The 25,166-nt window shown below is 38.3% G+C and overlaps 1 protein-coding gene across 1 annotated transcript in view; it reads right to left on the bottom strand.

The window, feature by feature from the left end:
• Positions 1-1,090: 1,090 nt before the first annotated feature.
• ABCA12 (ATP binding cassette subfamily A member 12) overlaps positions 1,091-25,166 on the bottom strand; it is a 173,952-nt gene continuing 149,876 nt past the window's right edge. Inside the window, exons 40-53 of the mRNA XM_008690501.2 lie at positions 24,208-24,262; positions 23,443-23,620; positions 21,364-21,479; positions 20,197-20,356; positions 18,827-19,080; positions 16,581-16,785; positions 15,395-15,504; positions 14,957-15,098; positions 13,833-13,967; positions 11,682-11,785; positions 10,180-10,272; positions 8,798-8,903; positions 5,777-5,914; positions 1,091-2,682 (exon numbers count right to left, since the gene is read on the bottom strand). Of these exons, the coding sequence (XP_008688723.1) occupies positions 2,575-2,682; positions 5,777-5,914; positions 8,798-8,903; positions 10,180-10,272; positions 11,682-11,785; positions 13,833-13,967; positions 14,957-15,098; positions 15,395-15,504; positions 16,581-16,785; positions 18,827-19,080; positions 20,197-20,356; positions 21,364-21,479; positions 23,443-23,620; positions 24,208-24,262 (1,904 nt within the window). The 3' untranslated portion in view covers positions 1,091-2,574. The remainder of the gene's footprint in view (positions 2,683-5,776; positions 5,915-8,797; positions 8,904-10,179; positions 10,273-11,681; positions 11,786-13,832; positions 13,968-14,956; positions 15,099-15,394; positions 15,505-16,580; positions 16,786-18,826; positions 19,081-20,196; positions 20,357-21,363; positions 21,480-23,442; positions 23,621-24,207; positions 24,263-25,166) is intronic.

The following is a 25,166-nucleotide window of genomic DNA, read 5'->3' as shown; positions in this document are numbered from 1 at the left end:
TTTTGTATTCTATGACTTTACTGAATTCATTTATCAGTTCTAATAGTTTTTTTGGTGGAGTCTTTCAGGTTTCCTGTATATATAGTATCATGTTGTCTGCAAATAGTGAGAGCTTTACTTCTTCCTTACCAATCTGGGTGCATTTTATTTCTTTTGTGCCTTTTGTTGTCTGATTGTTGAGGCTATGACTTCCAGTTCTGTGTTGAATAAAAATGGTAGAGTGGACAATCTTGACTTGTTCTTGACCTTCAGGGGAAAGCTCTCAGTTTTTCCCCAATGAGTATGATGTTCACTGTGAGTTTTTCAAATATGGCTTTTAATATGTTGAGGTATATTACCTCTAAACCTACCTTGTTGAGAGCTTTTATCATGAAGGGATGTTGTACTTTGTCAAATGCTTTTTCTAAGTCTATTGAAATGAATCATATGGGTTTTATCCTTTTGTTTATTGATATATCATGTTGATTGATTTTTGAATATTAAACCACCCTTGCATCCCAGGAATAAATCCCATTTGATGGCGGTGAATGATTTTTTTAATGTATTGTTGGATTTTGTTCTTCATCTCCTTCAAAGAAGACAACCACCCATTCCTTCCTCAATTTTTACTCGACAGTCATTTGTAAGTGTGGCTGACTTTAATGAAGATTTAGAAGTCATGAGGACAGTTCATAGCACGGTTCCACAGTGAATGAATATGAAAATGCATTTGGATAGTCATGGTTTTGAAAGTCCACTCGAACACTCCACCTTCTCACTGGACTTTCATCTCTCTTTAATACTCAGCTTTCCCTGCTTTTTCCTTCCTCCACCTTTCTCCTTGCCCTTTGCCTCCCTTCCTACCATTGCTCAGAAACAAGCAGGCAACCAACCAACCACTCACTCTCACCACAATAAAGCACACTGAACAATAAACAAATCCTTTTATTCTTTCATGGAGCCCGCCCACCTTTTTTGTCATTTGTCATTTGGGCTCCTGAAGACATCCATGCTCTCTGAGTTACAACTTCTACTCCGAAAGCCATATCTACATATTATATTCAATGTAGGCTTTTCTATTCTAAGCGGAATTCTGTTGCCATCTGTTAAGATGTGTATTTTTAGCCTGGATATATTACAAATTAGGATGCATGTTCTGACAGAAAAGTAGGAGGTACAATAAAGTATAGTATTAAAACAGAGGGACTGGACGTAAACTGAGGAAGTAGAAAAGGAAAGCTTCTGTGAGAAAGAGTAACACTTCTGAAGACTGTTAGCATAGTCTAGTGACAAAGAGGAAGGAAGAACATTTCAAGTAGTGGGTCTGGAGATGGGAAGGGGTTTGGTGCCCTGGAAAAACTGAAGAGAGGCCAGCATGGCTGTACCCTAAAGAGGAAGAAGAGAAAAAAAGGGATGAAGGTGGAGAGGTGAGCAGGGATCTGATCACGAGGGACCTGATCACGTGGGACCTTGTAGGTCACGTGACTCCAAATTTCAGGTTCCTGAATCTTCCCTAACAAATAAAATGACTTCATGAATTATTTTTTCTAAACTTCAAATTTATTGGTTTTTGAAACCGATACAATCATGCCAAAGTTGGCAAATGTGTACACACACATACACACACACACGCACACACACGTTACATAAAACACCTTCCCCGAGGGCCATATAATTTGGCATTATTATGAAGTCTAACCTATAGCCATGTGCATGATTCTGGGTCAGCCGGGTGGTTAGCTGAAATTTATCTCCATATTCATTTTCTCTCCACAGGAATTTTTCCTGCAGAGAGGCCCACAATATGAGGGTTTCTGTAAGATCTTAAAAAAATGTCGCCTGCCAGCAGCACATGTATTTTCTATCAGTTTTTAGTATTTGTTTCTGTTTGGCTGACACGCCCGTTTCACGTGAAGAACAAGTAGCTTCTTGCTCTGCTCAGTGCCTTACTACTATTAAGGCCTGGCAGGAGTAAATCTAAGTTCTGTTTACCACCAGGGTAAACTGTCCTACTATGGCATTCTTGTGGAAAGGCACTTTTTTGGGAATCAGCATACCCCACATATTTACAGGCACTGAAAGTGACATACCACGTACATTGCAGACACTGTGCTCACTGCTTCCTGCCACTGTTAATCTGTACCCAATGATGATGCTCATTCTGTTGTTTTTTTGAAATAAATTATTTTGTTTGTTCTCCCAATTCTATCTACCCCAAACTATCTTACTTTTCTTCTCCACTCTTGCTTTTCAGCTACTAATAACCATGCCTTTTAAGTTGTCTTTTTATTAAAAGTAATAAATTAAGACATTTATCTTCAAGTGGTTTCACCTTTGCATTGTAACCACCAACATATACATCAGCACACTCAGAGTACTGAGTTTACCAAAATTCATTTCAGTAGCAACAACATTCATTGACTTAGGAAAAAAACTTTCCACTTACGGTTAGTTACTTGCTAGTCTTACACAACTGTACCTTCCATATAGTATAATACTTTAAAATTAAGATAGTTTGAGGAAGCAATATCTTCTGTGGCTCTTCCTTAAAAGGAAGACATTGGCCGTTTGCTGAGCTTGACTTTTCTGGTGGTACTATGATTCCATCTGGTCATCCTGTGAGTCAACACTTATGGTGGAACCTTGGCTACTGGTATCAGCAGTTTCATAGGACTTTTGATCTTTGGCAAAGTTGATGAAAACCTGATTTTTCAAGAGAAATAAACTCATTAGTACTTGGTAAGCCAAAGGAAGAAATAAGGTTAATTCATATACATACACATATACACACACAGTGAAAGAGAAAAAAAAAGAAAACTAGATATGATAGAGTTATATCCACAAAAAAATACACACTCTCACTAGTGTTCCTTTTACATATTCAAATTTAACTGGAGGGGGGCACTGCCTGGATGGCTCAGTTGGTTAAGTGTCACACTCTTGATTTCAACTCAGGTTGTCATCTTGGGGTCGTGGGATTGAGCCCCATGTCAGACTCTGTGCTTGGTGCAGAGTCTGCTTGTCCCTCTCCCTCTGCTCTTCCCCCTACTCATGCTCTTTCTCGCTCTCTCAAAATTAAATAAATAAAATCTTTAAAAAATTTAACTGGGGTTTGAAAATAAAACCTATTCTATAACTATAATCATAATATAAATCTAAAGCTATAATTAAATCCCTAAAACCATATATCTGTATTTTTAAGATTCACATTAATATCTCTATCAAGTATAATCCAGGAACCCAAGCCAAGCCATTATCAAATGTTTATATGATGATGTTGAGAGAAATTTCACTAGTTTCAAGAGTTAATGTACCAAAATAAAATTTGTACAGAGAGCCCACATTACGTTCAGTAAGCCAACTATTTAACAGACAGAATTTTATTACTTGGTTTAAAATCATTAAGTCTATTAGTCACAGATTTCTCTAGAAACTGAGTCTATTTTGTGTCAGACACGGTCCTGTAGTTGATTGTAAGTCAAAGGCTAAATTTTCTGGGTCAGTAAAGCCGTAATTGCCTAAAGCCCCCATAAAAAATTGTCCATAAAATACAGTACTTAGAGGCCCCTGAGGCCTAACGTTTAGACCCGTCGTGATGATAGATGCTATTAAATGTTCTGTACATCAGGCTGGTTGAGCTGTACAAGATCAACACGTTGTGAAGATGATGAAGGATGACCTGTAAAGCCTCTAGTTATTGAATATAACGTAATTAAGACAGATGATGTGAGTGAAACAAAAAAATTCTCCATTTACCACTTTGGTTGCCTGAATCTAGCACATCTACAGGTCTGGCACTGAATTCTCTCTAGAAACCCCCAACCTACGCTAACCCAGGAAGCCAATCAATAATGTTTTTTAAGAAACCTACCAAGACACAAAAACAGACACATAGACCAATGGAACAGAATAGAGAACCCAGAAATGGACCCTCGGCTCTTTGGGCAACTAATATTTGATAAAGCAGGAAAAAACATCCGGTGGAAAAAAGACAGTCTCTTCAATAAATGGTGCTGGGAAAATTGGACAGCTACATGCAAAAGAATGAAACTTGACCACTCTCTCACACCATACACAAAAATAAACTCCAAATGGATGAAAGACCTTGATGTGAGACAGGAATCCATCAAAATTCTAGAGGAGAACATAGGCAGCAACCTCTATGACATCGGCCAAAGCAACCTTTTTCATGACACATCCCCAAAGGCAAGAGAAACAAAAGATAAAATGAACTTATGGTACTTCATAAAGATTAAAAGTTTCTGCACAGCCAAGGAAACAGTCAAAAAAACTAAGAGGCAGCCCACGGAATGGGAGAATATATTTGCAAATGACACTACAGATAAAGGACTGGTATCCAAGATCTACAAAGAACTTCTCAAACTCAATATACGAGAAACAAATAAACAAATCAAAAAATGGGCAGATGATATGAACAGACACTTTTCCAATGAAGACATACAAATGGCTAACAGACACATGAAAAAATGTTCAAAATCATTAGCCATCAAGGAAATTCAAATCAAAACCACACTGAGATACCACCTTACGCCAGTTAGAATGGCAAAAATAGACAAGGCAAGAAACAACAATTGTTGGAGAGGATGTGGAGAAAGGGGATCCCTCCTACATTGTTGGTGGGAATGTAAGTTGGTACAGCCACTCTGGAAAACAGTGTGGAGGTCCCTTAAAAAGTTAAAAATTGAGCTACCCTATGATCCAGCCATTGCACTACTGGGTGTTTACCCCAAAGATACAGACGTAGTGAAGAGAAGGGCCATATGCACCCCAATGTTCATAGCAGCAATGTCCACAATAGCTAAATCGTGGAAGGAGCCGAGATGCCCTTCAACAAATGACTGGATTAAGAAGTTGTGGTCCATATATACAATGGAATATTACTCAGCTATCAGAAAGAACGAGTTCTCAACATTTGCTACAACATGGACAGCACTGGAGGAGATAATGCTAAGTGAAATAAGTCAAGCAGAGAAAGACAACTATCATATGATTTCTCTCATCTATGGAACATAAGAACTAGAATGATCAGTAGGGGAAGAAAGGGATAAAGAAAGGGGGGTAATCAGAAGGGGGAATGAAACATGAGAGACTATGGACTATGAGAAACAAACTGAGGACTTCAGAGGGGAGGAGGGTGGGGGAATGGGATAAGCTGGGGATGGGTAGTAAGGAGGGCACGTATTGCATGGTGCACTGGCAAACCTACCAAGAGGGGGGAGGGGGGAAGAAACTTAACAAGGAGAAAGTGAGGAAAGTGTTAATATCTATTTGTTTAACAGGTGAAAATAACATTTTGTTGCTTTACATATTTATATAACCTAATGGATATAAATGTCTTATTTATTTATTTATTAAAACAATTTTATTTATTTATTTGACAGAGAGACAGCCAGTGAGAAAGGGAACACAGGCACGGGGAGTGGGAAAGGAAGAAGCAGGCTTCCAGCAGAGGAGCCCGATATGGGGCTTGATCCCAGAACTCTGAGATCACGCCCTGAGCCAAAGGCAGACGCTTAATGACTGTGCCACCCAGGCACCCCTATAAATGTCTTATAGAAAGGAAAAATCTTCTTTTCTCCATTAAAAAAATAGTTAATGCTTTTCACACTTTTTTTGAACATCCCAAAATGCAGTTAAAAATAAATTAAGTTTTTCAGGTGCAAGCTTAGAAACTGTTTCAATTACAAACAAATTGAATGTTATTAAAAAGAAATAACCAGAATGTGTAATAATTAATATGTGACATTATGTACATGGATCATGGTATCCAGCTTACCTCTTCCAGGGTAGTCTGACTCACTAAGAAATTTGTGATATTTAAAGCAGTCTTGTTGGTTTCTAGAAGATCAAAAATGTTTGCTACTCCTCCTGCCGTGACTGGCACATGATACTCCAGCATGCTGAGGTGCTGATCCTGCGGGGACAAAAGGGAGAAATTTACTCTGCACTGTCAGATAATATTGAGTTGACTAGACATAACTTCACCCAGAGCTAAGGAAAATACTGAAATTCATTGCATTGACCATGATGAGACAGTGTAAAGGATGGCTCGGTTTTGTAGCTAACCACCTGCAAAGATGAGATGAGAAGTTTTACAAATGTCAAAGAGAAAACAAATTAAAAACCTAATGAAAATTCCAAAGTAGTCTACATTCCTGTGCACTTATAAAGTCCTTACAGTCTTGCCTAGGAAAAAATATTGTGAAATGGTATTTTAGATGTCAGATTATGGTCAGCCCACATAAGGTTTTATTCAGAGATCACATTTAGAAAAAAAATTTTTTTTTGTTTTAATGTTAGAACTGTTCTAAAAAGCTAGGGATTAACTGTTCAATTTATATTGGCTAAAGAGACTAGATTTCAAAAGCACTGTGTAGGAAAAATCTCATTAAAATATGCCACATTCAGGGAGCCTGGGTGGCTCAGTCGGTTAAGCGTATGCCTTCAGCTTAGGTCATGATTTCAGGGTCCTGGGATCGAGCCCCACATTGGACTCCCTGCTCAGCAGGGATCTGCTTCTCCCTCTGCCTGCTGCTCTTCCCCACCACCTGCTCGTGCTCGCTCGTGTCAGCTTTCTCTCTCGAATGAAATCTTTAAAAAAATGCCACATTCTTTTTTAACTCACTCTAAAATTCTTTCCAATTTCTTTATTTAGTCCATAGCATCACCATCTACTTAGTAATCTATTCTTGTTTCCTTGAAACATCTTTAACATCCTGCTTTTCTACATATTTAATCAGTTACCATATCCTCTAACATGAGTCTCACATTTAAACCTTTCCTCTCTAGTTGCGCCGTCGACACTAATTCCAGTCTCACCACTCCGTACCTGAGTAACTGCCACAGCCTCTTCTGTGGCCGAGAACCTGCATACGTGCATACACTTCGGCACGAAGCAGCTAGAATCATCTTTCCTGAGCGCTATTTGATCAAGATACGTTCTTATGCCACCACCTACTCCTGCAACCTCTATGCCTCAGATCGAGATAGTGAATTGCACCTGGGATTCAAGACTTCCGCTACCGGAAACCCCTCCTGTTCTCACTCCCTTGCTGACTGCCTAACCCCTCTTATCCACCTGTGGGTGCATCACACCTGTCACCACAATCAGGCTATCTTATTTTTATTCCCAAAATGTTGCTCTTGCTATTTCTCTTCTAGAGATCTAGAAACCATCACATACATGTAAAGAATGGTCTGTTTAGAAAGAAATGAGACTTTTACGATCACTGCATTTGCTTTGTATAGCCCTGGTCCCACAAGGAACAGACCAAGGTGAATGTAATCTCATCACTCAGTGAATAAACACAGATTTCAACCTGGAAATTCACCAAAAGAAAAAGCACTAGTGTGATTTGTGTAAAGCAAAGTGTCCTTTAATTTTTAAATTTGATTTTAATTAATACGGTAGAAAATGGACTTTGATAAGGATCGTAAAAGCTATTATTTCCTGGAGAAGTTAGCCAAGGTTTGGGAGGTCGAGGCAAAGGTATTTTATAAAGATAAAAGGATTGTTTTAAAAAATGCACTCTCTTTTGCTCTCTACAATCACGTCACATTAATACTGTCCCTTATAGTTTATGAAGTAGCTTTGTGGACATTTTATCATTTGTTTCTCACACCAATCTTGTGAAGTAGATGTCATTATTCCTATTTCACAAAGGAGAAAAAGAAGGTTCAGAGACTTTAAATGTCTTGCTGGAAATAACACAGGCAGAGCTGGATTTTGGCCCAAGCCTTTAACTTTCTTGCCACCATTCCTCACCTGATTTCTTTTATTTTTGTTCTATTTTATTAAAGATTTTACTTATTTACTTGAGAGAGAGAAAAGAGAAAACACAAGTAGGGGGAGGGGCAGAGGGAGAAGCAGCCTCCCCCGCCCCAACGTGGGGCTCAATCCCAGGACCCTGAGATCATGCCCTGAGCCAAAGTCAGATGCTTAACCCACTGAGCCACCCAGGCACCTCCGCACCTGATTTCTTTTAAAGACGTTCATTTGCTATAATCCTCTCGTACAAACTACCTGTACATCAAAGATGTTATAAAGATGGTTTTTTTGTCACATGCATTTATTTTAAGTATGTGCTATGTGAGATACGTACACGTATCTGTGCTTGTCCATCCTGTGGATATATATACACAAGATGAAATTAAGTGAACGATGTTTCAACTAGTGTGGGAATTAAGAACTTGATTTCCAAGCAGTTTTGTTCAAACCATTGTGGGCTTATCTTCCAAATGAGAGGAACAAGAAGGTAATCTTCTCTAGCTATGACAGTCTGAACTCTACACTTTTTTTTTGGTAAGAAGAAATGTCCTTGATCATATAATATCTGTCATCCCTCAGCTCCTTAACATATATAATTAGTAAACTAGTATGTACACAACTCAAAAACTAATAGTTTGGTCATAAAGTCTTTGTGAGGGAGAAATAAAGATATATAAAAGTACTACATTTTATGTATGCATGTATGTATGTATTTTAATGTAAGCCCTACACCCAACCTGGGGGTCGAACTCACAACCTGGAGATCAAGAGTCCCATGTTCTACAGACAGAGCCAGCCAGGTGCCCCAGGACTACATTACTTTTAAATAGCTATAAAATTATATGATTAATTTGAAGATTCTATTTGTTCATACTAAGTTTGTTTCAGAGTACCTTCTGTACCTTGAACTAATAAATATATTAAGATTAATAATAAAGCCACGCTCAACTTGAAAATGGCAAGCATCCATATTAGATTATGACTATCAAAACCAATCAAGACCAAAAGGCAGGATAGTTTCCTACTTACTTTTAAGTATGTTTTTGGAAAGTGCAGATGCATAAACCTTGTGAGGGCCTCCATGCTCACTTTGGTATTCTTTAAGTGAACCTTGACAGTAAATCCTCGTCCAAACCTAGAAAGAAAAAGTGCAAAATGAGGTATGAGTTACATTTTGCTGAAATAACTCCCCCGGAATTCTAGGTAATGAGATAGGACCCAAGCTGACCATTATAGACCCTTTTCTTATAAGACTGCCATTTTGCCATAAAAGTTCAAGGTATGTTACGACTGGAAATAGTGCACTGCCATGATTTTTTATTTAGTTCTACGCTATACAAAGTCACACTGCTTGAACAAAAACTGCATTAGAAAGAAAACAAAAACCTGGCTTTCACTGACATCAATGAATTGGAAATTGATGTCAATATCTGGGGTTAAATACTTTCTAATTTAAAACAAACATGGTCTTAAAAGGCACGTCATTGGAGATTTGGTGTCCAAAGTGAAGATTAAAGTCACTAGGGTTTTAAAAATGAATACTAAATCAATATGCTAGCTGTTTGCCCAAGAATAGAGTTTGTAAAGAAGTCAGAACAGACTCTTTAAGAACAATGAATAACGTCTCTTTCATCCTTTTTTCTTACTTATCTTGGTTAATACTATTTTATAAGAAGCCAAGTTGTACAGATAAAGGCATAAAGTAACACCCTGAAGTTTGGAGATTAACATGGATATGTATAAGTGCATATGCACTCTTGCAAATATAAAATATTAATTCAATTTTAATTTGATATTATGATATTTGTGCACATTCCCCCAATGTATTCTTGATTAAAAGGTTTTGAATGCAGTAAAAATGTTGAACAGCTTACTAAAAGCCTGTGCAAATGGCACATGAACATGCTAAATAAAAATCTATGCCTTTATGTACTTGTCAAGGTCTAACTTGTTATTGAGTAAATTCTTGAAAACTACTTTCTGAGAGTATTTGTGTTGTGGATTTTTTTTAAAGACCTTTTAGTAAGATAATTTAACTTTAAGGTGAATCGAATCGAAGATCAACTTTTTCTTTCCAGTTTTACTTCTCATTACAGGACAAGCTATTGAATAATCCTTGAAGGTAAGTATAGTACTGTTAGACTGACTTCCTCACACCGTATGTTCAACAATGCAATTGTTCTTCACCTTTTTTTTTTTTAAGGTTTATTTATTTGAGAGAGAGAGAGAGAGCGTGCGTGAAGAGAGAGCAAGCACTGTGGGGAGGGGCAGAGGGAGAGAAAATCTCAAGCAGACTCCCCGTTCAGCGCAGAGCCTGATGTGCGGCTCCATCTCATGACCCTGAGATCACAACCTGAGCTGAAAGCAAGATTCAGACGCTTAAAGGACTGAGCCACCCAGAAGCCCCTCACCTGCTCTTTATATGCTGCAAAGACCCAATACACTGGAACCTTCCATTCACCATAATGGCCAGCCTGGTACAGAGAGCTTCACATTCTTCCATGCTGAAAGACAGAATCACATCAGAATTCTGGGCACAGAAAAGTTTCATTATGGCACCTTAGAAATACAATTTTAGTTCCTTAAAATGTCTTTTCCCTTGAAGGACACAACAAATACATTTTAAAATATAAATTAAATGTCTTCACATAGGGTTTATTACTCTTTATTCTCCAGCTCGAAGCCATCTCTCTCACCTGGAATGCCCTCTCATCAAACACAGTATTTCTTTCAACCTCTTTCAAGCTTAGGCTCAAGACCTACATTCCCTGAGCAATGTTTCCAAAATAATCCTGAACTTTTTTCATGATGCCTCATACTCCATATTCAGTTGGCTTTTATGTTTTGTTATTTATAACCAGTTAACCTGTACTTGATTATATAATTTCCCATTTCAAGAACTATGACAACTGGTAGAGATCCTCTCCACTTCATACAAAAGTGAATGGAAATTGGAAGATTGGCTTCAGAACCTATAGTGTGCCTGGCAAAGCTAGGATAGGAACACATCTCTTAATTATAAACAAATCTAGAACTTGTTCTACTGGATGATAATTGCAGGGAAGGGATGACTTTAATACAAGGCCAACCTTACAAGAAAGGCACAGATAAAATGCTTCAGTAGCTTTTTTACTGAATTGACTGAAAGGGTCTACTTTACGGAGGCAGGCTGGGAGATCAGAATTCGGATTTTGTGAAAAGACGGTTTTAGGTAAGACACAGGCAGAGGGAGGGGACAGTGATAGGAAGGACAGTAAGTGTATGTGGAGCCACTAGTCATTCACGTTGACTGAATGGAGTGGGGGTGTCACAGGAAAAAAAGACTGGAAATTTAGACGAGGCCAGACAATAAAAGGCCTCTCATACCAAGGCTGAGGATGATGAACTTTACGGCAATAGGGAAGAAGCGTTAAATTAAGAGAGTCATAAGTGCCTCCTCATTTAAGAGAAGTTTGTTTTTACTTTCTGTGTTTAAATTTCTTTTTACAGATTTATTCATTTATTTTAGAGAGAAAGAGAGAGCGAGCATGTGCACACACACACACACACACACACACACACGTGGCAGGAGGAATAGAGGGAGAGAATCTGCAAGCAGACGCCGCCGGAGGGGGCTTGATCTCAAGAGCCGTGAGATCATGACCTGAGCCGAAACCAAGAATGGGACGTTCAACAGACTGAGCCACCCAGGTGCCCTAAGAGAAATTTATTTTAAAAAGATAGTTTAGGTCCTATCCTACCCACCACAGGACCTGCATTCTCACATGAAACCTGCCTGACTTGCTCCCACGGCTATGAACACAAAATACTTTAATCCAACTGTGGGTTCATTATCATACATACGTAGGATTCTCTCTTCCAGCTCTCTTCCTAAAATCCTGTCTGTGGCTTTCGAGTTCCCACACGAGTTTACCTGTGAGATGTGAGGATGACGGAGCATTTATTCTGCACTTCCTCTGAGATGATCTTCCAGAGGTGCCGTTTCGACTTCGGATCCATCCCAGAGCTCGGCTCATCCTTAATAGAAAGTTACAAGAAAAATTTATCAAATTAATTAATTTTTGATGAGGTTCTTTACATGAATCACTGCGTCTCACTTGCCGAGAACAGAAATCACTTTGCGAAGTCCTGTGACTAACTTGTTTTATACTTAATAGGCTTCTTTCTGCTGCTGTCAAAAAGCTCAAAATTAATCATTTAAAATTGTCAATCTGTTTAAAAAGTGTCTCAGTGAAGCTGACACCCTGTTACTTTACACTTGTCTCATATTTCTTTGGAAAAAAATCTGCATCAGTTACTGACAAAGTGGAGTTTCTGCATTTAATACTACATTGTCACAGATATTATCTGAAGCTACATCAACAAGATTGCTACCTTGCTCCTGATAGCAGAATTGTGGCTTTGAGTGATAATACAGCATGTGATGCCCACAGAACATAATTTGATTTTTCAGTTAATATGTTTGAGGTGTATTTTAAATTCTATGTCATTAATTGAAATTGAATCCTCTTGGAGGAATAAAAATAAGATCTGCAGAAACTGCCATGTAGAAAATATAAATTATATTTTAAAATAAATGATGGTTTGGAAAATTGTTCAGACACAAAATTCAAAATGTAAAAATGGATAATCTAAACAAACAACAATAGATTCTAAGAGATGATTAACAAATCGGAAGTCGAGATTAGGTCATCATTAAAGATATATATTTGCAGTGGAGAGTATGTACGTAGGATTATCTGAGGCTTGTCTTTACAGTAAGAGATTAAAGGAATGACTGTTGATTTGGGGAAACAGGAAAGGATAGCTTGTCACTGCTGCTGTTTTTGAAGACGAGAGCATATAGGGCAAATGCATATGGCAGAAAATATGATAGTACTCTCTCATAGCCTGTATTTCAGTTCTGCTCATTAATATGTAACATTTGCATAGCACTTCTAAACATTTTAAGTATTTTACTTCTATTATCTCAAAGGGGTGCTTAAGGATGGTTTTGTTCAAGTTAAGGGACACTTAGACAATAAAATTCCACCATAAGCATTGATGGGCAGGGATGTTGTGCATTGTAAGCTTCTGGTACTATGGAGAGATAGGCTGCACATCATGTAGATGGGTGGTTTAAATGATCTGGTCCTCTGTAGGACTTAATCCCTGGAATAACGTGGTGGTTTATAGCTGAATTTGTATTGCATACAGTTAAAACTCTTCTGAAGTTTGGAGTTCCTTGAATGAAGGAGATCTTCTAAAAAAAAGGGCAAGTTCATTTCTCGGAAATAAGCCCCTTCACAACGTTTGGCCTGAAGAGCAGGATGCCGTATCGATCGCCTCTATGGGTACTTTGTATTTCCAGGTGATAAGTTAAATTTTCCAGCTCTTAACCAAAGTATAAATGTGTAATGCATTTCTTGCATCAAAGAATTCAAATAAAATAGAGACTCATATTATCACATCACAAACTTAGGTAAGTAACAGGGAAATGAAAATTTAGCCCAACCCATCACCCTAAGCTGTGTCTTTCCATTTTAGGAGAAGTTGGAAAATATGTTGGTTCACCTGATGAGTTACTAACAACAGATTTCTCCAATAATGGGCAATCAAATTCTTCCGTATTCCATAACGTTACTTATTAGAACATCCTGAATTTGTTCTGGCTACTTCCTATTCCCGTAACAAGTGTTTCCTCTGAAATGGACTAGCCGTAGCTCTTTGCTGATATAAAATCCCTTAATGAGGGTGCCTGGGTGGCTCAGTTGGTTAAGCATCTGCCTGAGTCTCGGGTCATGATTCCAGGGTCCTGAGATCGAGTCCCACATTGGGTGTAGGGAGCCTGCTTCTCCCTCTGCCTGATGCTCCCCTGCTTGTGCTCTCTCTGACAAATAAACAAAATGTTCAAAACAAATAAATTCCCTTAATGAGGTGGTATATGTAAAATGTGTTGCAAAATAACCAGCACACAGCAAGACCTCAGGAAAGGTTTACGGCAATGATGACAATAAAATGTTACACACGCTATTGGGTATATGGGTCTAATTATGCAGTCCCCTTTCCACAATGATCCTCTTACCAGCAGGAGAATGGAAGGTTTCCCGATCAAGGCCAGTGCGGTGGATAATTTTCTTTTTGTGCCATAGCTGCACAAAGAGGTTGCTCTGTCCTTGTAGGGCATCAGGTGAAGTCTCCTAAGGAGTTTATGAACAGTCTGTGGGTGGAAAACAGGAATTAGGTTGTTGACCTTCCCCCGTCAAAACCCTAACAGCACTACATGGAAAAAAGATCATTGTGAAAGAGAGTTCTATAATGAAGAAATACATACCTGAAAACAATTCAAATATTTAAACCCAACATATTTTATTTTTACTTTTAAAGGTCCACCTAAAAACTAATAATCACTTAAAGAGATAAAAGCAATTCTGTGGAGGCTCATTTTCAAATGGGATTTTTTCCCCCCAAATGTGTGTGTGTTTACAATTGGATTGGACTTTCTGCAGGATTTCTTTATACAACTTAAAAGCGCTAAAACAGAATTCTACCCTCCACAAGGCAGGCTTCTCACTGTTTCATCTTTCTTCTTACGGAGGGGGCAAGTTGTCACAAAGGCTTTCTGTCTATTTAAAACTGACCCAGTATCAAAACTTCAGCACATTAACTTAGGAATCATGAGTTCTTGAGTCTATTTCTGTAGCTAAACAGCTCTGGCAAATAGTGGACTCCTAGGATGATTTCAACAGGTCCTCAGGGTTGTAGAAATAGAGCTGCCCGAAGGGTTAGCCAGTCCATTAAAAAGGCAAATAGTGGCAGTGAAGTCCAAAACCACATTTAAAAAATCTAAATGGAAGCTATTAGATTTTATGTGGGCAGTTTGCAGGGAATTCCATGTTTCAGAACTTATCGAAACACTGGAGGATGTGCAGACATCACCGACCAATGCTTAGCCCTGAGCCTACGGCAAGTGTGATCCTTTATCAGACAGTTCTTAAAAGGCAACTGAGCAAACACAGGTAAAGGAGCTTCTGCAGCTGAGTTCACAGGCGTATATCTGATATTCACAATTGAGGTAAGACTGCCTCAGTGGTCACCGACAGGAAGAAAATGCCATAGTTTTCCAGATGTCAACTTAGTCGTGAGAGTGAGAAGGGAGCAGAAACAGTAATGGTTTTCAAATGAACAAGTTTTCACACTTATACTCACTTCTTTAATATCTTTTTCTGGAATTCCGTGTATCCTGGCATAGAAATACAGGTGTTCTTCCACAGACACCAGGTCATCTAAGGCATCTTCCTGAGGGCAGTATCCAACTAGTGAGCTGTGTGAGTCAGCATGACCCAGGGATCTGAGTTCAGAGAAGCAAAGACACAGATAAGTTTCAAAAGGTATGTGCCTTCTAGTCCCCAAATATGGGGAAGGCAACTATGTGTCAGTCATGACAATTAGTGATTCTAATAAAAAAGGTAAAATATCCCACCATCATATCACACGTAGAGATTTAAAAATTTCCACCTCCTGGAATAGCTATTTTTTCCCTAAGGACTTAATAATACAACTACAAAATAACAAAGAGTTAATTTAAATTATTTTTTTCACGTCATTATGTTGTGCTTGATAAGCTGAAGCCATGGTTTTTCATACCCAGTTTTATTTCTTATCAGAATATTTCCACTTGAAGGAATTACGTCTCCTGTCAGCATCTTGAAGATAGTTGTCTTTCCTGCTCCATTCACCCCAAGAAGGCCAAAGCACTGGTTAGAGAGGGAAAAAAAAAAAGGTATAAATCTTAATCCAAACCAAAGGCATTATAACCTTTTCCTCTTTCTCCCTGGGTGAAATAAATTACAAAGAAAAAAAATCATTGGAATATTCATGGATATTGTAATGTTCTGTTGGCATTTGATAAAACTTTCTCTTTCTCTTTTTAACAAATGGTTACTTACACCTTTTTTTCCTTTAACCATCTGAACATTTGTATATATACATAGGACTTATCTTACATATTATCTTATATTACATTATCTGTGTGACATGACAAAACATCCCACAAGTAAGATATGCTAACTTGACAAAGTAATTATATTTATAGATTTCACATTATTCACACAAAATCACAACTTTACTGAATAAGCCACTGAAGCAATAATTTCTTTATGCTGCTGAATACATTCGATGCATTTGGTCTGCAGCTCTGCTCCAAAAACTAAGGGCAATGCTCACATTCTCCTTCTCCTTTCAAAGCTGCCTTAATAGTTTTTTTTTTGTCTTTAAAGATTTAGTTATTTATGAGCGAGTGAGTGAGTAAGCACACGAGGGGAGGGGCAAAGGGAGAGGGAGAGAGAATCTTAAGCGGACTCCATGCTAAGGAGGAGTCCAATGTGGGGCTCAGTCTCACGACCCTGAGATCATGACCTGAGCCAAAATTGAGTCAGATGCTTAACTGACTGAGCCACACAGGTGCTCCAGTACTTCTTCTATAAATACAGCAAGAATAAATATGGATGCAGTTTTAGGACCTCACTTCTGACCACTGGTCCTTTTATGCTATCTTTCACTAGCTTTCACTATGCTTGACTGAAAGTCCACCCCAGGGAGGACAGCAGCTTGGGATGGGGCTCAGGACTTGAGGTATGGTGAATCCTCCCTGTTAGAGGGAAGACTTAGAGGGTAAATAACAAATGGACATGTGTAAATTTTATATACAGAATCCATCAAGATATTCAGGGGTTGACTTCCATGTTTCTAGGAAAAAAACAGGAAAAGATAAAGATTTTTGTCACTTTATGCCAACATAAAGGACCGTTCGGAATGAAGCAGTGTTCCTCACCTCTCCAGCGGGTATCCCGATGCTGATGTTGTTTACAGCTATGATCTTTTTGTGGATCAGTTGGTAGGTCTTTGTGAGACGATGGAGCTGGACCAGGTCAAATTCACCTGCACCATTCTCCACTCTGAATCTCTCAGCCCGCACATCTTCATCTTCATCTATTGTCTCCATTACAGGTGAAGAATTAAATTTTCTGAAGAGGAGTCTAAAAAGTGGACCCAGTAATTCTGCATCAATGATTCTGAAATGGCACTACTCAATTCTGACATGTTTTAATGGAGTTTCACTTCACTAAAAGTGTGCGATCACACACTAGGTTTGTTTTAAATTTGTTATGCATTATGCTATTAAACAAAAGTTAAAAATTAGTACAGATGCCCTTCACCATATTCAATATAGTATTTGGAAAATAGCTTCTGCTTTCCATGCCTTAAATGCTTTCAGATCCACTGTTATAATTCAGAATCCTAATTTTAGTAATGAGGGTGTCCGTTTGGGTTTGAAAGTTACTTCCTAAAAGTGAGACTAGAGTCATTAGTAAGACCCAACACTTACAAGCCCACAATCAATTATCATCTTCTTAAAAAAAATCCTTTTTATTTCTTCTTTTATCAGTGACATGAATGTTCCTCTATGTTCTGTTTACTGTCAATGTCTTACCTAGGTGCTATAGCCAATATATTAAGGTTATCAGCCCTGAAAACTAAGTCTCAAACCCACCTCAGTATCTTGCTTAACATATAATAAAGCAAACCAAACAATACAAAATTTAAAAACTCAACAAATCAATTCAGGTTTTCCTCCCAATGTCCCTGTTTCTTTTCATGATATCCCCAGAGATTCCAACTGTGATGTTTTCTTTGAAATCTTCCCCATTCCAAAATCTACTCATGTCAGTCTCCTAGCACTGGAAATGCCTGGAACACCCAGTCATCAATCATGTTCTGTCTATTTCAATTACTGTCAGAGGCTTTCACTCTTTCTCACCTAAATTCTTCAGGAATCTCAAACTGCTCCAGTGTCTCTGACTCTTCCATTCTAATCTGTAGGACCTCCACAGAATCACATCTCCTAAACCACGATTTCATCAGGTTGCTTTCTGGTCAAAACCTTTATTGGACTACTATTTGTTTGTTGAATAAAGTCCAAATCATCTCTTTAACCAAGTATCCAATAGACTCCATAGGCTTCTGGCCATATGCTTGAGCTCCCACTATTTCATTGCATTTATTCTATGTCCTAATCCATTGTATTACTCATTTCTCAAATACAAGCCACGATTTTTTTGCTCGATCTTTGCTCGTCATTCTTTTCATTATTTTTAACTTAAGTTTTATTTTTCCTTAGGTGATGTGTGCACATCATGTATTAAAAAGGTACTGAAGAATACAGAGTGAGAAATAAGTTTCCTTCAACTCTGTACAGTTCTCTTCAGCAGGGCACCTATAATTAGAGATAGTCTATGCATATGTATGCATAAATTATAGTTCTTTTCTAACCCAAATGGTAATAAACATTACATAAAGTTCTGAACTTGCATTTTTTACTTAATATCAGCAGGAACCCCAAATACTACATACAGAACTGTGTTAGTATAATGACTGCATAGTGTTTCACTTATAAAAGACATATATAATTTATTGAACCAATCCTTACATGGAGGACATTTAGGTTGTTAATAGCACATTCTTTTGCTATTAAGAATGGTTGCTATGATGGATGATTTTATACATACATAATTATGCATGTGTGTGAGCATATCTGTAGGGAAAAAATCCTAGAAATGGAGTAGCTGGGTCAATGGTATGTGTACTTCTTTTTATTTATGATTCTGTTTTCTCTTTACTCAATCTTCTTCTCCCAAACCCACTGCTAATATGCTACTCACTCAGTCCTCTTTCCTCATTTCTACTTTCTATCCATCCTTTAAAACTTAACTCAAACACTACATCTTTTGTTTATGTATGTATTTTCTCTCCACCACTGAATCTTAGTCTCTTTAAGCCTAATAGTTGAGCTTCTTTAATTTTTTTTCTCTCACTCTACAACAATACTCGCAGATTTATAGTAAGGTTTGATAACTATTTACTGAATTATTGGATGGTGAATCACCTTACAGTTTTTTAAAGTTTTTTGAGCACAACATTTCCATTTTACTAATGGAAAGAGGACTATGGACCCCTTCCTAAATAATCTGAATTGAGTTCTATCACAGATGTCAGATACTATGTTTTCATTTTATTTACCTGAGTTTCTTTATTAGCCATTCATTGATTAAGAGCCGCAAGAAAAAGAACATGGTGCCCTGAGAAACCAGAGCCACAAACATTGCACCTAGTTTATCCATCTCAAAGGTTTCACTTGGATACTCCACTCCATATGCTTTTAAGAAGTCTAGGACCGACTGTTGTTGAGAAAGTTCAATCAAACCGTAGCCAAAGCAGAATTGTGGAAAAATCAGGAAAATGCGCTTGAGGGTTTCAGAAATAAGTTCTAAAGTCTGAAATGAGAGAAGAGGAAAAAAAATGAAGCTCAGGGTTAGACTTCTAACAAATTGACAAAAATGTAAAACTAGATGTGGACAAATACGAAAACTCGAGAAATTCATCTAGATTGGCAATTATTTCCCATGTATGCTGCATTTATATGCAAGTATTTATTACAAACAGTGGAGATTTATGACTAAAATACAAGCAGAAAAGGATTATTTTTTCCTTGAGATGATCTATGGTCAGGCCGAATCCTGGAGGTTGAATCACTTCCAGCCCTGCCTTATACCCTAGGAATGCAGAAATAGCCAAGGTGTTGGGGTCTGATACAGGATATTAGTTGTGCCTGAGTAAAGTTGGTATTTGGTAAGGTAAAGTTTTAGAACCTTAGGTAATTTGTACTTGAAGAGGGACTAAAATGGTGAAGTGAGAAAAGAGATGCATCTTATCTCGATGGGGAACAAATGGCTCATTTTCACATTATTCACACTTGGGCCAACCACTTACAACTCATGAACTGTCTTCTTCCTTCTGGAGTGTGCTTGTCTATTCCTCAGTTCACTTCATTTCCTCTCTATTCTTTCCCATTCGATCACCTAGCACTGTTAGTGCTTCCCTTCTCACTAATTATAATTGTCAGTTCTGAATGGAAAGTGATGCTTACAATGAAGTAGACTCCAATACATGATTGAAAAGGAACGAATAAGGTTTTTTCTCTATGAATGTTCAAAAAAATCTTAACCCACAGTCATAGAACGAAGACATTGTCCTTGCTACTACCATACCATACCAATTTGTTAATAAGTAAAAAGTGTAGCTGACCAATTGGTTGCATGATTTTTATAGTGTCATACAATATATTTGATTTCACCTCCATCACCCCACTCAAGCCCTATCAAATGTCAATAGTTTTGACACTGGGCAAGTATAATCATAGGCATTAACCTAGATGGAGCCTAAAAAGAATTTTAAAAGGCTGTAGTTTCTCCTCTACTAAATTTAATAGAATTAAATGAAATTCCTCTTTTGTATTAGATAATGGAAAACACAGAAAATCTTTCCACCTGAAACATGTTGAAACGTTTCATACGTTTATTGAAGTTTAGCGGACTAATAATGGACCTTACCGGATCATTAGGCTTTTCCTTGGAAAGAAAGTACACCACTGACAGGGAAACAATGGAATTGATGCCAAAGAAAAGGTTGATGCAGACATAAGTGATGAAAGCCATTCCTGTTTCATGGAAGAGCCCAGCCAGCAAGTACATCCAAGAAAATGTGGCATACCTGTATGTTAATAATATTAAGGATTAAAATTATGCCTTAACATTATCCTTTAAACAAAGAAACAAACAACACCTTTGATAGGGTTTTGAAAATAAACATTTGGGGTAAGTTGCTAGATCTCTTATAGTTAGATCTCTCTTTTATAACATTTTTTGACAAATTCTTTGGATTTTTTAAATTGGTGATAGTAAGAAGCTTCTGTTTTAAGGAAACCTGAGTAGTTCTAGACCATCACTACAGATTAAGTCCTGCCAGACATGGTGTCGTCCTACCCAGGGAAGTTTTTTGTTTGTTTGTTTTCTCAAAAATAAGAGTTTAATCAATATAAATCTTACAATTTAAAGCTAAGGAAAAATAATGATGTTATTGCAAGCTAGCTAAGCAGACAGGGAATGCTCAGAAGCTGGATGTCCTGCTTTGAGCAAATATTGGAGCAACCTTTCCAGTGACGAAGAAGAGCTAGAGACAAAGTAATCCTTCATCAGCTACATTGCGAAGTCAATCGATACTACCCATGCACTCAGGGCAGACAGAACGGCTATGCTCGCACTGATTACATCAACCTGTGCTACCTGTACTGCCCTAACACAGAAATAGTATTGTATGTGTCAGACATCTATAAAAACACATACATGAGTACACATACCTTATGATGTTATATGTTCATGACTTGTCAGTACATAAATCCACACATATGCACACATTTTTCTGAGCATTCTAAAGCATCCATTTTTATGTAAATTAAATTACATGTGTAGATTGCTAAGCATGACACTCAGTACCCGGTAAGTACTTGTTAATATTAGATATTACTGTTAATAACAATAACATTCATTTTCAGAAGTATTGTACTTTACAAACTGCAGACTAGCAACTGTAATGCATTGTTAGTCACCACTCATGGCTACTGAAACCCCAAGATAATTGTAAATTAGCTCATGAGATTTAGGCTCTGTTTGTGCCTAGGAACACTTGATTTTGTTCATTCTTCTTTCACTGCAGCTTACCCAAACAGCAGAAGTAGGAGAGATACGGCGCCTAGGTTGTTTCCACTGTAGAAGGCGGGTAACTTAAAAATCGCAATGACACCAACTGAAAATGCTACAGGCACCAAGTAGAAGGCCTGTGGGAATATGTAAAACAAGGCTTGATATACGGCAAATATTTTTCCAAAAACATCAATAGCCATCTAATTAAAACTGTAACAAGTTGACCTTGAAATAGGTGAAGGAATGAATTTTTATTTATGTTCCTGTTGCTTGCAATGTTCAGCTTATTTTAGATTGATTTCACTCTAGACTTCGCTTCCTGCAATAGAAGGTCAAGCCAGTCTCCATCTTTATAGAGGTACACGGAGTCCCCGGTGTTCCCGCCTCCAGGCTTGGAGACTTGGGATCATTCGGTGACAGGGGTTCAATGAGAAAGATAAGACAGTCGGGTATCTTGGTATTAGATTCAGTCCTCAAAATAGTGATTTCATTTTGAATGCTGGAGAGCTGGCCGGTGGTTGATTTCTAAGGTTGGTTATCAGTGGGAGCCAGTCTGGGTAAAACTGCAGGGCGGCAGGTTCCACACATTCTTGGAATCACAGGTATATGAACAAAGAACTCAGTGTTTTATTGACAAACAGAAATATTAAATGCTGTGCAGGTTGCAGCAAGATGCACACTATGAAGGAGATGGTAATTTAATTTGCTGGGGGAGGGAAGGGAATCTCCGAAATCGGAATGAACACCAGGTATATGACAACAGAATCGGAATGAGCACCAGGTATATGACAACAGAATCTAAGTAGTAAGTAGCCCTTCACAGAAATGTGTACTTTAAGCCTTCTTGGCTTCAAAGCTCCTATTAAGTACAGAGGAGTCATTACGATTCTTTTTAGATTTGACTTCTTCAACAAACGCATTTCAGACCTCACTGGATACGTTAACAAAGTGGATATGCAATTAATTACTCTCCAGCTCTTCAAGCCAATGATCTATATAGCAACTCAGACAATTTTGCCATAATCACCAGGCAAATGCATACCACCTCCTCGGCTTTTTGCCAACACTGGCACATTTGGAATCAAGAGAACCCATCTGAACTTTGGGACCATTTTATGCAAACGAGAGAGCTGTCAATGAAATTCATCCTTTATTGTCCCAACTAATCTTCTCTAGTATGTCATTCATCAGGGACCACTACTTCAAATTTTTTACTATTAGTTGATTAAATTTTTATAAGCTTGATTACTTGGTACCATTGGGCAAGGCTATTTTGCTAACTTCTATTGCTCCACAGCAGTGGCTCTCAAACTTTAGTATGCATAAAATAACTTAAAGGATTTTGCTAAAAAAGCATATCCTGGTTCCACTCCCAAGATACAGAACTAGTAGGTCTGGACTGGGGCCCAGGAATCTGCATTTCAATCAATGTCCTGGGGAATCTGATATAGACGGTCCTCAGACCACGGAGATGAGGGGAGGTGGATCCTTCCTCTAACTATCAGATGACTGTAAGACTGAGGCAAATTATTTTTTTTTCTTGATTTACTGACTTGAAATAATCTGAACAAGGTAGGGTGAATAAAAATAATGCTGCCTTTTTTTTTTTTAAGATTTATTTATTTGTTTTTAGGGGCGCCTGGGTGGCACAGTCGTTAAGCGTCTGCCTTCGGCTCAGGACGTGATCCCAGCGTTCTGGGATCGAGCCCCACATCAGGCTCCTCTGCTGGGAGCCTGCTTCTTCCTCTCCCACTCCCCCCGCTTGTGTTCCCTCTCTCGCTGGCTGTCTTTCTCGGTCAAATAAATAAATAAAATCTTTTTTTAAAAAAAAGATTTATTTATTTGTTTTTAGAAAGAGGGAGAGTGTGTAAGCGAGTGTGATTCTGGAGAGGAGCAGAGGGAGAGGGAGAGGATCTCAAGCAGACTCCACTCAGAGTGGAGGCTGACATGGGGCTCAATCTCACGACCTTGAGATCATGACCTGAGCAGAAACTAAGGGTTGGACGCTCAACCGACTGAGCCACTCAGATGGCCCTAAAACTGATGTCTTCTACCCAAATCAATCCTGTCTTTCCTTCAATGACACAAGTTACTCACCATGTCATAAATGAAGTTTGTTACCCAGTAGCATGTCACACCGACGCCTGAAATGTGCTGCAGCTGCTTGGCTTTGGTCTGATGCTCCCTCACAACATAGGTGACAAAGCTGGCGGTGGTGACAGAGTAGCCCATCAGGATGGAGAGCGCCACTAAAATATCGATTAAGCTGCTCATTCTGTAGTGAGCAATAGGAAGAGGAAAGCATACATAAGTTTTTGGAACTCTTTTCTTTTCAGAAAGATTCATGACTGAAACCATCAACGAACAGTATGAGACTTGGCTGTGACACAAATAAGCCTTCCTGCAAGGCAGCCAGATAATATCTTCTACATGACTCGGCTATGACCCCGGATAATAGAGCTCTAGTGCATCCGAAATGATCAGGGATATTTGATTAAATAAATAAAAATAAATAAATAAACCTCGGTCTCCAAGAGTTACTGGGTGTATGCAAGGAATATTCAGTTCTTGAGCATAGAAATAGTACTTAAATGCTATGCAGGGCAATTGAAATGATGAAGCACTTACGCACTTGACTTATAAAAGCAGCAGATTCTGACTCTATGGTCAGCAAGCTCACTTGGCAACCTCACTATACAGACTTTCAGAAACTTCCTTTTATCCCAGTCAGTGACTTATATTAACAGCTCTTCTAGATTGACATTCATTCGGATACAACTGTGATTTCCAATTATAGTACTTTATACAGAGGCTTGACTATATGCCAAGGAGTGAGAAGTCATGCCAGCTATTTCTACTTACGTGGCCTGTTCTTGGTCTTGCACTCCTGGGTAGGGATGACTATACATGATGATGCCTTGAAGAAGAGACAGTTCTTTTCATTAGTAAATATTCAGAAATACCAATTTTTGGATGAATAATACATAATACTTTCCTCCTTATGCTATAATTTTACTTTGGGGATACTATTTGGAAGGAAAATTATCTCCTCGCACCCAGTCTCATCGATGTCAGATAATTAATGGCACTCATATAAAATGAAAAAAAAATGCTTTCACATTCTGTACAGAATTTTGGGAGAGGGGGCAAGAATTTACATTTCTTTTCCTTTTTTTTTTTTTAAAGATTTTTATTTATTTATTTGACAGAGAGAGAGACAGCCAGCGAGAGAGGGAACACAAGCAGGGGGAGTGGGAGAGGAAGAAGCAGGCTCCCAGCGGAGGAGCCCGATGTGGGGGTCGACCAAAGCACCTGGGATCACGCCCTGAGCCGAAGGCAGATACTTAACGACTGAGGCACCCAGGCGCCCCAAGAATTTACATTTCTTATGTAGCATTTCCCCTTTATTACATTTTTGTTTTCCATGTTATTCTCTCCATCTACTCACATATGTTTGTATTTCAGTAGCACTTATTGTATTGGTATTTAGACCAATTATATGAGGATCTCCTAAACAACACTGACCACACCATTCCTGTTTATTGTCTTTTGCTGGGAAAATACTGTAGCCTGAGAAGATCCCTCCTCTTTTACTACTTCCAAGATAACTATTCTTCTAGAACTCTACCAGGGTAAGGCTTGGGGGTTTCAGCCATCCCTGAGGGATTTTCACTGAGACATAAAGTTCCAAGAGAATTCAGAGAACTAGCTGGCTCTGAAAAAGTAGTCACTTAAATCCAATACAATCCTAAATTATTGAGATGTCCCATAGTCAGTTATAGTTTTTGAGCTAGAAGAAAGGTTCTTTTCTCCTCTTATCA

This window comes from Ursus maritimus, unplaced genomic scaffold, assembly GCF_017311325.1.
Source record: "Ursus maritimus isolate PB19 unplaced genomic scaffold, ASM1731132v1 scaffold_1, whole genome shotgun sequence".
NCBI lineage: Eukaryota > Metazoa > Chordata > Mammalia > Carnivora > Ursidae > Ursus > Ursus maritimus.
This window is presented reverse-complemented; position numbering and strand designations above follow the sequence as displayed.